The sequence below is a fragment of the Phoenix dactylifera genome, chromosome 18 (genome assembly GCF_009389715.1).
Source record: "Phoenix dactylifera cultivar Barhee BC4 chromosome 18, palm_55x_up_171113_PBpolish2nd_filt_p, whole genome shotgun sequence".
Lineage (NCBI taxonomy): Eukaryota > Viridiplantae > Streptophyta > Magnoliopsida > Arecales > Arecaceae > Phoenix > Phoenix dactylifera.
The window spans coordinates 7,181,733-7,198,586 of record NC_052409.1 but is presented as its reverse complement, the minus strand read 5'-3'; the positions used below and the strand labels follow the sequence as shown (position 1 = coordinate 7,198,586).

The following is a 16,854-nucleotide window of genomic DNA, read 5'->3' as shown; positions in this document are numbered from 1 at the left end:
TCATTTGTTGGTTGGCACCTTTGCCTGCGCCTGGCTCATCCCAACCGCCAGCTTCCCACCGCCCCCCCTCTCCTTCCAAAAAAGATAGAAAATGACCCAATAATGGCGACTCCACCAAACGCCTCCATCTCCGAGCGCGGAAAAGAGAAAGGAAAAGCTAAACAAAAGAGATAAAGGTGGAGAAAGAAAGCGAGGGAGAAAAAAAATATATGCATAAAAACGAAATCTTCAATTCCCCCCTCTTTAAACGCTAGCTTCGCGTCTGACACGTTTCACACACCAACGTTTAATATCTCCCCGCCTTTCCTCCATTCTCTCCGGATTGGTTTCTTTCTAGCTTCCACGAAAGCGAGGCGGTCTCCGTTTTTTTCTTGGCGCCTGAAGTGGTGAATTCCCCTGGATTCAGTAGCCGGTTTTCTTCGTCGACTCGACTCGTAGAATTCTCTCCTTCTTCTTCTTCTTTTGGTGAGAAATGTGATTGTTTTGGTCTCGATTGTTGCATTTGATGGCTTGTGATTCCTTTTGCTCGTAGCGTGTTCTTCCGAATGTGTTAGTGAAGTGTTATGTTGGGGTTTTATTGGTATGGGGATCGGTAACTCTTATCTCGGATTTTCCGGTTTTATTTTGGAGTTTTTGTGATTTAGAATTAATAGTTACGAAATGAACAAGTTAGTTATTACTAGTTCTGATTGTGGTTGTTATAATATTACTTGTCATAATATGGTGTTAGGTGAAGGTAGGTTATAGATATCATTTAGATACTTTGCTGTTAGACTTGTCTTCCGATTAGTATTTCTTAGTTTAATAATTAAATATCTTGGTCAGAACTCAGAGGGCATGGGACCTTTTAATTGAGATTAAAGATAACAACTTAATGAAGCATGAGTCAGGATATAGCAAAACTGAATTTTTCTAATCAGCTATTGTAATCCATGGATGCTACTCTTTACTAATTCACTTCTTGAAGTTTAATTCATGGAATGTGTATGCTATGAATTTTTCTTCGTGCAATATTTCTGTCATGATGGCTATTAATCTTTTCATTTTATGATTATTATCATGCAGGTTTCGCAATTATTCTAGAATTCTCTCATGGGTTCTGTTGAGTGATATGCTCTGCAGTTCATAACATATTGGTGCTGCTGTAGATTACTTTCTGCTCATGTACTGAAGTTCTGGTTGAAGGAAGATATGCAGAAATCTCTCTGCCATTTGAAGAGTAATAGTTCTTTCAGATTGCCCCAACAATGTCTGCGCCGTTTGAGCAAAATGCGTTGTCAAAAAGCATCTGGGCAACCCTCCTCTCCAACTGTATTTCCAGAAAAACGAGGCAAGAGAACATCTTTGAGGGAACATAAGGCCAACGGAATCCATGAATCTCCAGGCAAAGTAAAAGCACCAGAGCACAGAATTGATTTTGGGGATGAGCACTGTGATTTGATAGGGTATGAAGTTTTTTCTGGGAAGCTTGCTCTTGAAAAGAAATCTGAAAGTCCGGGTGCTGAAACTGGGTCTGGAACCTCGAATCCTAACATTGTCTATGCAAAACTTACAAGCAAAGAACTGGTTTGGGGATCTCATAAGCTGAGCCTTGAGGACGTCATATCTGTAAGCTCTCTACAGAGATCAGTGCATTGTTATGAATCATGTGATTTATGGTACAAACTCAAGTTTCGATTAAATTCATAAAGAAATCACAGTGTTTTAAATCTTGTTTGACGTATATTAGCAAAGTTAAATTCGCATACATGTAAGTATTTTTTATTTCAGCTGGTTTATGATAGGGATGGCTAGATGGAGGTTTGTGTAAACTTACTGCTATTGTTTGTCATTGATATCCATATATATGTTTCCTGTCACTAAACAAGGGAAAAGAAGTCTATTAGTGAAAATACATGGAGATTGATGTTACAAATTCACTAGCATTTGATGGATGTGGAAAGCAAATTATTGGTATAGTTGAACCTTGTTCTTTTACAGTTTCAATTAATCTGATGCTTTATGACATGATTTGATGATTTCTGCTGATTCAATCTCCCAAACTTAAATTATATATATATTTCAAAATATTTGATCGGTGCCAATCTTTGGTCAAAGCTATGCTAAAGAAGAACTTGATACCCTTGTTAAGGTGACTGGCCCTTCATAACTATGCTGTCATTACTCTGGCAGGTGTCATACAATGCTGGTCTCCGACATTTTACAGTGCATTCATACCCTCTTAGAAAAAAGTCATATGGGCTTTCCTGTTTTTCAAAGCCATGTAGAACACAAATGGATTATCGGTTTTTGGCTTCTAACTCCGAGGAAGCCATTCACTGGGTCAGCAGCTTTGCGGACCAGCAGTGCTTTGTGAATTGTTTACCTCATCCCATGCTGTCTTCCCAGAAGCAGGCTTCTAACATAGTTGCAAGTAATCTTCCATATGGTCTACCACATTTCAAAAGTAGAACTCCTCCAAGTGTTCTTGTGATTTTGAATCCTCGTTCTGGGCATGGTCGGTCAAGTAAAGTTTTCCATGGAGAAGTGGAGCCAATATTCAAGGTGTGTTAAATTTTGGTAAATTTTGTTAAACATTTTTCAGCTTTTTTTCTCAAGAAACTTCATATTGTATTACGCTACTTTAGATGGAATTGGTTTGTTGATCCTTAAGCAAAGTGTTTCATTGTTATTTATGATTATAACTAATTATATTGATACTTATGTGTATAATAATCTCTCTTTACAGTTTAAAGATGTTGGTAGGAAGAGTAAATCATTCTTTAGAGATTTTAGCATATAAAATCTTCATTGTAGAGGATGATGACGTCTTGACAACACCATATGATCAGGAAATCTGTGTTCGATGATATATAATGTCACTGTCATTCAAAACGAGGGGAAAGAGAGTGTGGAAGGCTAGACTCATGCACTAAAAAAGCTAGGCTTTTGTGCTGGAAAGGCGGTGGACCATGTAACTAATGGTTGATAAGGACTATCGCTTTGTGTTAGTAGCAATGTGTCGACCTGTCCATAACAAGCAGATTGCATACTAAACAATTTTTTGTATTTCAACATGACACCATTGATTGAGAGAAAGGAAATGCCAATTATTATTCCCTAGAGACATTAATTTTTTTTTATTATGATCCATTCCGGGAAAATACGGATCGTGCCAAAGATTTAAAACTAATTTTATTCTTTTTCTTTCTTTCTAATTTTTTTCTATTATAAAAAGAAGATGAAATAATTACAATGGATTTAAAATAAAAACTTATTCTTAGATAAATCAATTGCGAAATACTTCTGCAGTGTCCAATATCTGTTTTACGGGATAGAATCTTCCATCACTTTGCTTGCTCGAACTCTTGGCGAGAGCTGCACCTCTCTTTTTTCGTTGAGCGAGGCCGATGATAATGTGAGGATTGGTCGATCTTCCACAGTTTTTTTGGGGGGCCAGGTCCAGCCCGAGACCAGTTTCGAATAAGGCCGCTTTCAATGCGTCATTCTCAGCTACAAGCTGATCGATCTGCCAGTTCTTTTGCTCCAACAATCTTTTGAAGAATTCACGATCGTCATCATCCTTGTACTTCTCGGCCCTTTTTTCAATCTTTTTCCGCCTATATTGCTATTATCTGTGCCACTTTATGACCCGGTCCAGACTGACCCTGCTGGACCCTACTTACCCTTAGCTTGGATAGCCACAGTTGCCTGTCGTCGGAGTTAAGTTTCAATTTGAAAAGGAAGTCAGGTAAGGCACTAGTATGCTTTTTGAGAATAAACTGCTATTGAATCCACAGCTAGTTTTTCTCTTGTGAACGACTCCGCAGCAAGAAGAGTAAGCGCTCTTTTCAATATCCGGTGTGTTCGTAGGAGCTCTAAGCCTATCCGCTGTTGAATAACCGGTGTGCAGATGAATAACCTCCGGTGCACTAATAGGAGTAGACATTGATATCTCTAATGAAACAAATTCTTGGCTATGAACACTGGGATGTAGATAACTTCTCTCTGGAGTTTCTTTAAACTCAATTTTGTCCGTCGGTGTTAGCTGTCAGTTTACATTATGGATTGGTACAGCTTGCAGGTTTCAAGATGGAAGTGGTCAAAACAACATCTGCAGGTCATGCAAGAACTCTTGCTTCCACTGTCAATTTTGAAACATGCCCTGATGGTAAATATCATCAGTTATGTTCTCACCATTTGTTTCTCGTGTCAGTTCAGTAATCACCTCATTGTAATGCATTTACAGGAATTATATGTGTTGGAGGTGATGGAATTGTAAATGAGGTCAGTTATTTTCTTGATCCAGCTTTCTCTCCTATTCCATCATTTAAATTTTCTTCCATTACTTTTTCTGTGGTATTCATCTGTCTTCCTCTTGAAAGAGAATGTTTCTTTAGTCATTAATCATCTTTCATGTTATTGGTTGAATCTTTAGTGATTAACAAATGATGGATTTGTTTAGTGTGTTATCAGAATAATTTAGTCATTTTGTGCAGGTTGCATAGTGATTTATTTTGGTACGTTAGTTAGAACTGAAAACATTTAGTTAACTTGTATTAGAGTTGATTTGCCTCTATCTTGGTAACTTTTTATGTTAATCACTAGGTTTTCTCAAGCTTTCTCACTCTTGGACAAATGAGCAAGAAGTACACCAGTCATCTCCCTCACTCCACCCGCACCCCAGGAACCGAAAAAAAAAAGTCCTAGCTTTGCTTCTGGTTTCACACATTTTCCACATCTCCTCCAGTGATTTCTTTAAAATGCAGTAGTACTTATTGCCTTTCTAAGAAGGGGAGGGGGAAGGGGAGGGGGGCAAGAGGAGAGAGAGAGAGAGAGAAAGATACAGAGAATCAAGGAGTTTCCATCATATATAGTATATTTTAGTCTCCATCACATAATACTTCCACTCCTTGAGACTCTTTGTACTATGATGTCCTTTAGTGTTTTTCTCTTTCGCCACCTAAATCTATGTAGTTGAGTTTGCTATGATCATGAACGTTGCTAGACATTATCCATTTCTAATTTAAATATTTCAATTTCATTTTTGTATATAGTGTGCAAATTCATGCATGACATATTCCGTCTTTTTGTGTTGTTATTATCCACTATTATTTGATTCCTTGTTTCATGCCCAAGGTTCGCGGTACCGATCATACCGACATACCGGTCGGCTCCGGTAACAGTACAGTACCGGTGCCGAACCGAGCCGAACCGATACCGTATCGATAGGGCATATTCGGCCTGGTTTCGACCCCATCGTCGTTTTTTTTTTGGAGTTCTTTCACTTTTGGATATTTTTTTGATGTTTTTATATTTAGGTTCAATGTTAAAACTAGATGATGCAACTTATTACTTCCAAATGATTCAAATAATGAGATGAAGAACATAAAAATTTTTTAAATTAAGATACAATCAATTACATACATTTAAAGCACTCTCGGATATCTAAAATCGGGTCGAGTGGCGATGCTTCTCGTCAATATCTGGATCATCAGCATAATATGGAGGCAGATCAACCCATCCCTCTAACCAAGCGGCATTGTAGTCTTGTATGCTCAATCCTCGAGGAATGCGCGTCGGGTCATAAGAACTCTCGGATCTCTCGCTGAAGCTCTGGCTCTGAGAGGTGTCTTGATAAGGGGCCCATTCGAATATGCCCGCACCAAAATCCGACCCGTAAGACCCTCCGGGCTGCGTAGGATAGTAGCCATCGGAAGATGACTCCGATGCACCATATCCATAGGCTGGCTGAGGCCGCGGATAATAGGAAGACTCGGAACTTGATACATCAATGGATCCGACTCCACATGGGAGATCATCTGCAGCTGCATCCTGGCCTCCTGAACGACCTCGAGGAGCTCTTCTTCGATATGCAATGGTATCCGACCGACCTATATCAGACGGCCTACTGTGGTCCGTATCTTGTGTAGCATGCGTAAACTGAGACTCACCGGTGCATCGAAAACCTCTCCGGCTGTGTCTCATAAGTAGTACCATACTGTCCTTCACTTTCTCTATGGCTAGTAGATCCATCACCACCAGAACCTTCATCACTGCTGGTCCAAGTCTCCTTCTCGACACTCTCCATTGGGGCCCTTTCCTTTTCTTTTCTTGTTTGCTGGGATTGACGCCCTCCTGATCGAGTCGACTGGGTACGAGAGCGTCCTCGTCCTCGCATGAGAGGATCATCTCTTTGAACGGGAGCGTCGTACCAGTCATGCGGTGACTGGCTCCCCTCTAGCCACGTCATATCAGCTGTAGGAGTGCGTGGAATGTTGCGCTCAGCCCATTGCTGTAGATCGACCATAGCCTCGGTGGCTATGATGCTGGCTGATCGTCGAGGCGATTCTAGCTCATCAAGTTTGGGCTCCTGCTGCTGGGCCGCAAGCCAGTCGAGCATAGGATTATCATCATCATCTGTAAAAGTCTTATAGATGGGATCTGCATACTTAAGCTCCACTTCCTCCTGAATGCATTTTAGCCTCAACCGCAGATTGTAGTACACATAAACTAGGTCGTTGAGGCGCTTTTGTGTCAAACGGTTTCTCTGTTTGCTGTGGATGAGGCCGAAGGTGGACCAGTTGCGCTCACAGCCACTCGAGGAGACCGTTTGGGAGAGGATCCGGATAGCTATTCGCTTAAGATTTTTTGCGGATCGGCCAAAATGAATCCACCATTCAGCTGCAAAAATATTGAAGATAATTACATTTTACATATATGATGGCCTCATAGTTGAAGATAATTCAGATGCAAAAATGTCTTGCAGATTTGTATTGTACCTGGATTCATAGTTGTCTTGCTCACGACAGCTGGTCGCTGTCCAAAGCTGTGGCTGCCCTCTCTAAATAATTTGGTCTGTGGAAAGAAGCTTGTTGTAGTATGTCAATAATATAAGATCCGATATATTTACGTATGTTACTAAATCATAGTTACCTCTTCTATACATGACGCGGCGACTTCTGGATCAGGCTCCATCTTATAAATAACATTACGCAGAGCATGAAGAAGTTCATCATCCATACCACTTCCACTCTCGTACTGAAACCGAGGATTCAGATAGTATGCTGCACATAGATGACACCATCTTAGTATAATTATACAAATATATCAATCAGTATAATTATCAATATTATCGCTTATCTGCTAGATGCAATTTCCTACCCATTTGGGCTTCCCACCGCCGCTCAATGATGTCGATGTACTCCTGGGCATGGGCTACATCTGCCTCCATGATCTGAGCCTTTGCCTTCTCCATCATGTGATACAAAAAGCCCATCTGGGGGTACCTCTCGCTATCCACGGCCCGCAGCACTTCATATAATGGTTTGATAGCCTTGACTATTGCATTGGCCCGCTGCTAGAATGACTGCCTGCTTACCAAGTCTTCCATCCTACTTCCTTCAGTGCCGGCCTGGGCATATCTACTTTCTTGCCACTCGGGACTGACAAACATCTGACGTAGGGCTCATTTCTTCTCGATAAGGCTATCAAGTGCAATGTAATTCGTAGCAAACCGTGTGACTCCTGGTCTAAGAATTTATCCTCCTGCATACTTTCTCATTAATGAAAGAATCCAAGTATGGCTATAAATATATCTGGTGATGCGTTGGGCTATCTCCACCATATGTTGCACCCTATGGATCTTTCCAATGTCCATCAGGATGAGGTCGATACAATGTGCAGCACATGGGGTACAGAAAATTTATGGTCGCCGCTCCATCAAGACCTGCCCGGCCAACTTATATTGCGGCCCGTTATCAGTAACGACCTGCACGATATTCTTCTCTCCAATCTGATCAATCACCTCCTCCATAAGTCTGAGGATGTATGAGGCGTTGTGCACCTTATCCGAAGCATCAACTGATTTGTGGAAGAAGGTCTTCGTATCACAGTATGTCAGAAAGTTGATGATGGCCCGCTTTGTCGGACCGGTCTAACCATTACACATCAGAGTGAGCCCATATGTGGGCCACTTGCTCTTATATGAGCCAATCCAATTCTGTAGCTCCTCCTTATTGTTGTCAAGAAGCTCACCGTAGATGTCCTTCGGACCTGGAGGATCGACACCAGGACCGGCAGACTGTATGGCAGAAATGACAGACTTGTAGTATGTATTGTCTGCAGCATTCGCTGGAATGTGGCTGAAGTGGAACCAGGATCCAATAGCTCGCCACATATCCTTCTTCTTCTCCTTCTTCCACATTGTGTCTACCCTTTGCTGCTTTGAATCTCTCCTGGGGAAGGCATGCGGATCTACATCATGGATTGACGCACCTGGTGGAATCCCCCCGGAAGACTTTTTTTGGCCACCAAAACCACCCAGGATAGATGTAATCCGACTACGTCCTCTGCCCTCGCCCTCCCTGACTGAGGTTGTCCTTTGAAACTCTGGATCTTGTCTGCTTCCACCAGAACCGGCGCCCGACTCGAAAAACGAGGGCCCAAATCGAGCCCGATGCCTCGCCACCTCCTCCTGCTGCCACCGATCATCCAGACTCGCCCGCATGGCAGCCTGGATCTGTGCCTCCTCCTCATCTGGACCCTCGACCGCCTGTGACTCCATCAAGTGATAGGAAGGTACTTCTGCAGCTTGGCGTTCCACCTCCGCTTTCTGCTTGGCAGCCCTCTCCTTGGCTGCTTTGATCTCAGCGAGGTTTTTCCTCATCAGCTGACGGGTGCTCGGTGGGCACTCCGAGCATGCAGATATCTCACGAGAATTACCGGCTAAGTGTTGCTTTAATCTGGTTACCCCTCCTCCTTTGAAGCACTTGTGGCAATATTGCACTGAAACTGGTGCCGTTCACTGAGCATCTTCCCATGCTCTCAGCCAATATTATGCTCTTGGGGTTGCCCTCTCCTTGATGGCTCCATTCATACGACCACATTATTTTTTTTCAATTTCTATTTTTTTGTAATTAAAAATTAATTTTTAAATTTTTTAATTAAATTATAATTATATAAATTCTGTAAAAACAAAAGTAATGTTACCATTAACATCGTCCATATATCGACAATATATAAAAAATTCAAGACGAAATGGAATCATTGAATCATTTTCTATTTTTTGGCAATTTTTGACTTAATTTTTTTTAGCAATTTAAATGAAATATGAAAAAAACAATGTAGGAAAAAGAAATTTTACCTTATTTAGTTTTTGCTGGATTTTTCTTCAAGAAAAACGACGCTCTTCGACCCTTCTAATTTTTTTTCACGCTTTTGTCTTTGCCTTTCTCTTCTTTTCCTCCTCCTTTCTCTGCCTTTCCTTCACCTAAGCTGACGAATTTGGTTTTAGCACTGTGGCACTTTGAAAAGTGCCACATTTTGCCACAACGCGGCACTTTCGAAGTGCCGCACAAAGTGGCACTTTCAAAGTGCCACAGCGCTGGCACTAATTTTCAGCAGCGAACCGGTGCGAACCGGACCGCTCGGTTCGCACCGGTTCAAATATGTATCGGTGCGAAAGTGCCACAGCGCTGGCACTAATTTTCAGCAGCGAACCGGTGCAAACCGGCTCGGTTCGCACCGGTTCGAGCTCATACTGGTGCGAACCGCTCGGTTCGCACCGGTTCAAATATGTACCGGTGCGAACCGGTTCGCACCGGTTCAAATATGTACCGGTGCGAACCGGTTCGCACCGGTACGAAGCTCAAACCGAACGGTTCCAACCCATATTGGGTCGAAACTGTTTTATACCCCTGTACCAGACCGGTGCCAGTCGGTATCGGTCCGGTACGGGCTGAACCAACCGGTACAGGTCGGTTCAGCAGATCCTGCCCATGCCTTTTCTTTCTCCACTGTCCTCTCTCTAATGGTTCATCAGATCCCAAAATTATTTTTTGGTTTTCTCTTAAATCATAATTGCAGCATATACACTAGCAACCTCTTACATTCAGAATGAAAAAATATTATCTGGCCATAATTTTTTTAAAATATTTTATTATAGTAAATTGTATGATGTTGCAGGTTCTTAATGGTTTGCTCAGCAGAGATGATCAGAAAGAAGCAATTTCAATCCCAATTGGCATCATTCCTGCTGGTTCTGACAACTCACTTATTTGGACTGTTCTGGGAGTTAGAGATCCAATTTCTGCTGCAATGGCTATAGTGAAGGTACTTAAAGATTTCTATTTAGCAGAATAAAGTAATCACCAATCCACCATACTGGTAATGGTCGACCTTAGTATTGTTTGAATACAAAGTGCTGTTTCATCTTCCATTCTTTCCAAATGCTGAATTTGTGTATTTAGAATGCAATAGTTATTCATCAAGATTATCAATCAGTTTTTTTTTAATGGTAAGTTGGTAACAAATGTTGAGGCTCAGCACTATATAAAAGACTATACTTCAAACGAATTTCCAAAAAAAAGCTTTGATTAGACAAAAATGAATCCAGAAACCACTTAGCCAATATGGTCTTTTAAGTTTGGAAGGATAGCACTGCAACTACTTTGTTAATTTGATATTTAAACAAATTACATGATCTGCTGTGACAGCATCTCTTCTGTGAATCATACTGCAAGAAAAGCTTCTGGTTTCTGTATTACTAACCAGTTATTGTTGCTACATGTCAACCACCATATATTCAAGTTACAAGTATGTCACAAGTTACTGTGTATTGTTACTTTACAACATTTCAGGGTGAATTTACTGTTGTGTTCTTCATCTGAAGATGCTTGAGGTATAGTTTGTTGGTGTTGCTTCCGTATTTTTCTAGTTCCAGGATATCTTACAAACTGTTATCTTGAGGATATTTTTCCTTTTATGCCTTTTTCTGTAAGCTACAGCATGTTCAATCTTTTTGATATTCGTTATGCTCATGGTTCAATATTATTACAATGAAATTCTTTTTAGCATGCAATACAATTCTCAGAAAGTACCCTTTTGTTATTGCTGAGTGATCATAATATCCTTCTTGCTGTTTACAACTGATTCTTGCATGATTATTTGGTTTTTCCTTGGGTACAGGGTGGTCTCACAGCTATAGATGTTCTTGCCGTTGAATGGATCCGGACTGGGGCTATTCACTTTGGAATGACTGTTTTGTATTTTGGATTTCTTGGTGATGGTAACTTGCAATTAGTGCTTCTATGTTTACATAGCCTGAAATTACCAGACGTTACTAATTTATATTATGCATAATGACTTTATTTTGTCTAAAATGATGTGATTTATTTGTCTGCTTTAAGTGCCATTGGCTGTATTTTTAACTAGTTAGTTGTCAAATAAGGGAGATGGGAACCATTTTTCGAAAGATAGGGAAAAGAGTTCTTTGTGGAATCCAAAAAAAAAAGAAAAAAAATCACTTCTGGGGAGATGTAAACTTATCAAATTATTTAATTGACATTAAACATTTATGAGCTAAGTGCATTTCAGCTATGTTGCTTATAACAACGGAGTTTGAACACTCAATTTGTACTTTGGCAATCAAACATAGTGGGCATAGTTCCACTCAATGTGCTTGCTGAAGGATGTGCGCCTAGCATCGAGGGAGGTATTGCTAATCGAGGAATTTAGGACTGGTCAGCTTTGGAAGCAATTCGTGTTTGGGATATCGCCTCTAACAAGGTAGCTCAGTGGTTGCACATGAAATTGCACAAGTTTTTGGAAATGTTGCGGCCTCTTATTTTGCATGTTATTAACCCTGAAGGGCATAACTACATCACCAAAAAAAAAAAGAGGGCATAACTACATCACCAAAAAAAAAGAAGGGCATGACTAGACACCTGAATTTGGATCTGACTATGATCGGATATCTGGCCAAGTGAAGATGACTTGGAAGGGAGAAAAAGGTTAAAAAATCTTAAACTAAACTTTTGAAGCAATTTCCACCTAATTCATCATTAAATCGGAACCATAAGGAACAAGGCCACTCTCAACATCTGTCTGATTTTAGTGGAACAGAAACTGCAAGTGCCATCAGGAAATACCACAAAACTGTTTTTATCTAAACTCTTCTAGGGTGGTTAGACAAGAAGGAGGTTCTGACACAAATCAAACTACTAGTGATTAGGAAGAGGTGGGCATGTAAAATGACTTGATAGTCTTTTCTAGATTATTCACAGTCGAGTGTTTTCAGAATCATCTTATTTGGGTAACATGAATCGGTTGTATTCCTTAAAGTAACTTGATGAACTCATGTCTTTTTCAACTGTTAAGCTATTCGATTTGTGGTTTTGGAGTTGCAATTAAGCTCTGTAACTTTCTGGCAATGTGAGAGCATAAAAGTTGGCCTGTAGTCCTGGTAAGGTAGATTCTATCCTATTTAATTTGAAGTTCTTTAGTTCTAGGAATAACTGTAAGCCGTTTTTAATAATGGAACCTAAGTGAAAATATGTATATAATTGAGCAAGGATTTCAGTTGATCCTTTTGGGGGAGCTCAGCGAGTTTGACCTCTATAAATAGCACTTAAGTGATGTCTGTAAAAATTACTCAGAAAATTGATGAATTAGTGCATGTTAGTTTATTTTGAGAGGCTTTATCCTTCTTGTGTTGAACTTCACACCTTTTTTTTCTTTTTTCGTTTTTCTTTTACCTTTGAAATTCTTCTGGCTAGCATGCCAAATGCATAATCCTGGACTCTTTTGGAGCTGTGTATTCTATTGACAAATGGAATTTCTGATGGGATAATGAATTGCTTTTGAATGTTTGAGTGGATAAAATTATGAATTTTTCATAATATTTCAAGGAGATGCAGTACCTTTCGCTCGACTATTTGATATTAATTTCTCTAAGATGATTGATTGATAATAATTCAAGGCTAATACCTTATACTTTGTTTCTACATGCAAAATGCAAGTAATGTGGTATCCAGCAGTTGGGTTATATAGTTTTGTAGACTGTCCTGTCTTCCAGCGATACTAATAGGGTTTCTTACCTGTAAGACAGAGGTTCTTCACAAGAAAAGTTGATTTTCTATGGTGATTCATATAACTTAATATGTGCTATGTAAAGCAATTAAGTATGGTTACAGATTCTCATATCTACATAAACAAGGATGAAAAGAAATTTCACAGTATGTAGGACCTTTTTTTTGGCTAAATACAGTGTCCATTGTGATTGAAATTTTTTTCCCCAATTTTGCTGTCCAAGTACATCTATGCAATCACATTTAAACTGTTTAAACATGAGTTCTGAGATTTATTTTGATTTAGCTAATTGTATAAAATTAATGTTTGTGCCTGGTTTGTTTTTCTATAATTTTCTTTCTCACGCAATCAGTATTGCTTATTTCAACTTATGAGATATGGATGTTTAAAAATGTTCTCTTTTCCTTTTAATTTTCTTTATTGTAGTCCTGGAACTTTCTGAGAAATATCAGAAGCGTTTTGGCCCTCTTCGCTACTTCGTGGCTGGTTTTCTTAAATTTCTATTCTTGCCCAAGTACAGCTTTGAGTTGGAGTATCTTCCTATTCCAAAAGAGGAACCAGACAAGGAAAAGGCTATAAATGAGAAAGATAAGCTTGATATGCAAAACCTCTGCACAAACATTTTTCGGAGGTCAAATAGAGAAGGCATTCCCAGGGCTTCCAGTTTATCCAGTATTGATTCAATTATGACTCCGAGCAGAATGTCTCCAGGAGACTTGGATGCAACTGGCAGCACACTAGCAAGCACTGAGCCATATGAGAATGTTTGTGGCCTTGATCCTAATTCAAAACATTTATCCTCGGGGAGAAGCAATTTGACAACAAAACCAGAAGAAGTTCTTCACCCCCAATCTCAGTTGTCACTCAAACTTAATTGGCCAAGGATCAGCTCAAAGTCACAGGTAGATAAAGGTTGGACTGGCTTGAATGAAACAAATGTTTCTGGGTGTTCTTGGGCAGACACTGCAATTAATGACAAAGAGGACATCTCATCAACATTGTCTGATCCAGGCCCCATTTGGGATTCTGAGCCAAAGTGGGATACTGAGCCAAATTGGGATACTGAACCTAACTGGGAAGTTGAGAATCCCATTCATCTGCCGGAGCCACCTGCTGACATAGAGCTAGGTATCACTAAGGAACTTGTTCCCAGGTTAGAAGAGAAGTGGGTAGTTAAGAAGGGGCACTTTCTTGGTGTCTTGGTCTGCAATCATTCCTGTAAAACTGTCCAGAGTTTAAGTTCTCAGGTTGTTGCACCAGCAGCTGAGCATGATGACAACAGTTTGGACCTGCTTTTGGTCCGTGGAAGAGGGAGACTGGGATTATTAAGATTTTTCATCTGCTTGCAGTTTGGTCGTCATCTTTCACTGCCCTATGTGGAATATATTAAGGTATGATTGGTAATTTTTTAATTCTTTTTCCCACCTTGTTCTGGTGCATGTCTTAGTAGAAGATCTCAGTAAGGACCAAATAGGATAAAGGTTAATGACACTTTATTAGAAATCTTAAAATATAGCCTTCTGTACAATTTATTAAGAAGTAGATGACATTACTTTCTGAAGATTTATGTTGTTAAGGTTTTCTATAAGAATACAAGATACCAATTTGTTGAAGAGCAATGCTAAGGGAAAATCACTCGAAAAAGTCACTCAGGTATCCTCCACCAATCACTTGGCTTCATTAAATGGCACATTTCACGATACCAATTGAAAGGGAGCAATGAGACTAGAACACACCAATTGAGTAACCTTTTCAGGGATATTTTTGAGTTACTAAAGCATTTTTTTTGTTGTAGAGCAATGCTATGGTAACTCAGAAAAATCACTTGAAAAAGTCACTCAGGTATTTTCTACCAATCAGTTTCCGTCATTACATGGCAAACTTTATGATACCAATTCAAAGGGAGCAATGAGAATACAACACACCAGTTGAGTAACTTCTGAGTAACATTTTTGAATTACTAAAGCATTTTTAATTGTGTTCTTGTCACACTTTTACAGGATTCCATAGTTATACAATTTCCCCATGTGATCATTTTATAATTTACTGAATAGCATTTCTGTCCCCTGCTTCTAAGACTATTAAATTCTATTTTTCAAACTGAGTTCTTTCTTCCTCGAGATTGCATCAATTGAATAACCATTATTCCCTTTAAAAACCATGTTATTATTTGTTGACAAACTAGAACTCTGGAAGACGAGGTGTTTGTGCCTCGTAACTCATTAATAGTTGGATAGGGTAAGGGGTGGTCTAATCCAAACAGCAGCAACACTAGTGGCCCATAAATGAGGCCCATAATAACAATTAAAGCCTATTAACATAAATAAGAGGCGAAACTCTTACAAGGTAGAATCATGAAACTGTTTGGAAGCAGTTTCTTAGTGGTTCCCCAAGCCTTTGCTGCTTATATTCTTGCACTGATTCAAACCTTTTGCATTATGGGAATTTTCCATATTCAATAACCTATTTGTTCTTTCGTTTTCATATGTAACTCCATACATCTCTGAATGTTAACATTTTTCCAATATTCAATAACCGTAACCATCATACCTGTCTTCTATTTGAGGATGGCTTTATCAATCCTTGTTTGTCATTCATATCTGCTGAGGGCTACAGTCAGTATTAGCACTAGTTTATGTAGCCTTTCTCATCACTTTTGTCCTTGTCTCCTTAGGTGTTTCCCTCTTCTTTCTAAACCTAGCAATGTCAAAAATGAAGATTTGAACACTGATAGGGCTTGTGTGTGGGTTTTCTTTTCCTTTTTCCTCTCCCTTTTTCTTTTGGGAAAGGTAGAGGGAGAGGGGAATGGGTTTGCAGAAATCTGTGAGGACATATCTGCATGTCTTGATTCAGCTGGTTTGGATGCTTCCAAAGCATAGGTTGTCACGCTAATTATCTATTTATGAAAATATGCTTGTCAGTGTTAGAAATTCTTGATGTCCAAGTCAGAAATCTCGAAAATATAAATTATTTAGTGCAGCAACGCAGATTATAGTATTAGCCTCAAATCTTCGATTCTGAAATACTAAGCATTTTATTCCAGTTGTTTGACCTTTGCTACCTAATGTGAAAAATATGAACATTAACAGTTTCATCTTTACTTGTTTTGTTCTTTAATAGCTTCATAATTCCAATGGTTAACCACATGATCTAACTTAGTTATACATGGATGTTGCAGGTAAAGTCAGTCAGAATTCAGCCAACCAAAAATACACATAATGGATGTGGTATCGATGGGGAGCTTCGTCATGTGAATGGCCAAGTCATGTGCTCCTTGCTTCCAGATCAATGCAGACTGATTGGCCACCCCGCCAGAGATTGTGTACGAACACAACACACCAGGATTGAACAATAGGGGTGTGGTTTTCATTGACTGCACAGGATGTTAGTGGATACTCAGAACATCGCCACTATGAACCATATAATTCAACCTACATTTTCTGTCTTGTTTTATCAGACCACTGTAAATTTTGTTGCTTGTTCAGCATGATGAGTGATATTTTTTTAATCCCTTTTTTGATGTATCACTGTTTAATGTTTGTCACTGCTTGTTTCTGCAACTTGGTGCGGCTTTCTGGGATATCTTTTTTTTTTTCAAATGTTAACACATGTATATTGTATAGCATCATAGAACCTGATCTGTCTGTTTATTGTAACTAGTAACTTTCCAGGAATCGATCTCGTGATAATGTGGTTTTTATTTTTTTTCTTTGCTTGTACTTTTCATTGTCAGTGACTCTATTTCTTTTGTTTGAGTTATTTTCTCTTTACTCACAGTCAAGACATGAATACCTGCCCCCACCATATCATATTCTATAACTACTTATTAATTAAATTAGCTGTAATGTTCATAACTTCAGGGAAAATCAGTATCCTGCCCTCCTACTGTTTTCTTCAGATTTTTTTCAGGCAACTAAAGAAATTTGACTTCTCATAATGAAATACGCATGCTAAGCAAACTGGAAACTTTTGAAAACCTATACCAACCATAGTAATAGCATTTAA

General features: G+C 39.4%; 2 protein-coding genes across 2 annotated transcripts; one reads left to right on the top strand and one right to left on the bottom strand.

The window, feature by feature from the left end:
• On the top strand, positions 1–16,549 carry LOC103715816 (sphingoid long-chain bases kinase 1-like). Its single transcript, XM_039115569.1, has 9 exons — positions 1–465; positions 1,066–1,608; positions 2,173–2,544; positions 4,057–4,150; positions 4,229–4,266; positions 9,946–10,092; positions 10,948–11,047; positions 13,276–14,240; positions 16,028–16,549. The coding sequence occupies exons 2-9, from the start codon at positions 1,192–1,194 to the stop codon at positions 16,202–16,204; spliced, it is 2,310 nt and encodes a 769-aa protein (XP_038971497.1). The 5' UTR covers positions 1–465; positions 1,066–1,191; the 3' UTR covers positions 16,205–16,549.
• Positions 6,644–8,733, bottom strand: LOC120104424. The gene is made up of 2 exons (XM_039115570.1): positions 6,916–8,733; positions 6,644–6,837 (listed from the first exon to the last, which is right to left on the bottom strand). The coding sequence occupies exon 1, from the start codon at positions 8,645–8,647 to the stop codon at positions 7,916–7,918; it is 732 nt and encodes a 243-aa protein (XP_038971498.1). The 5' UTR covers positions 8,648–8,733; the 3' UTR covers positions 6,644–6,837; positions 6,916–7,915.
• Positions 16,550–16,854: the final 305 nt, after the last annotated feature.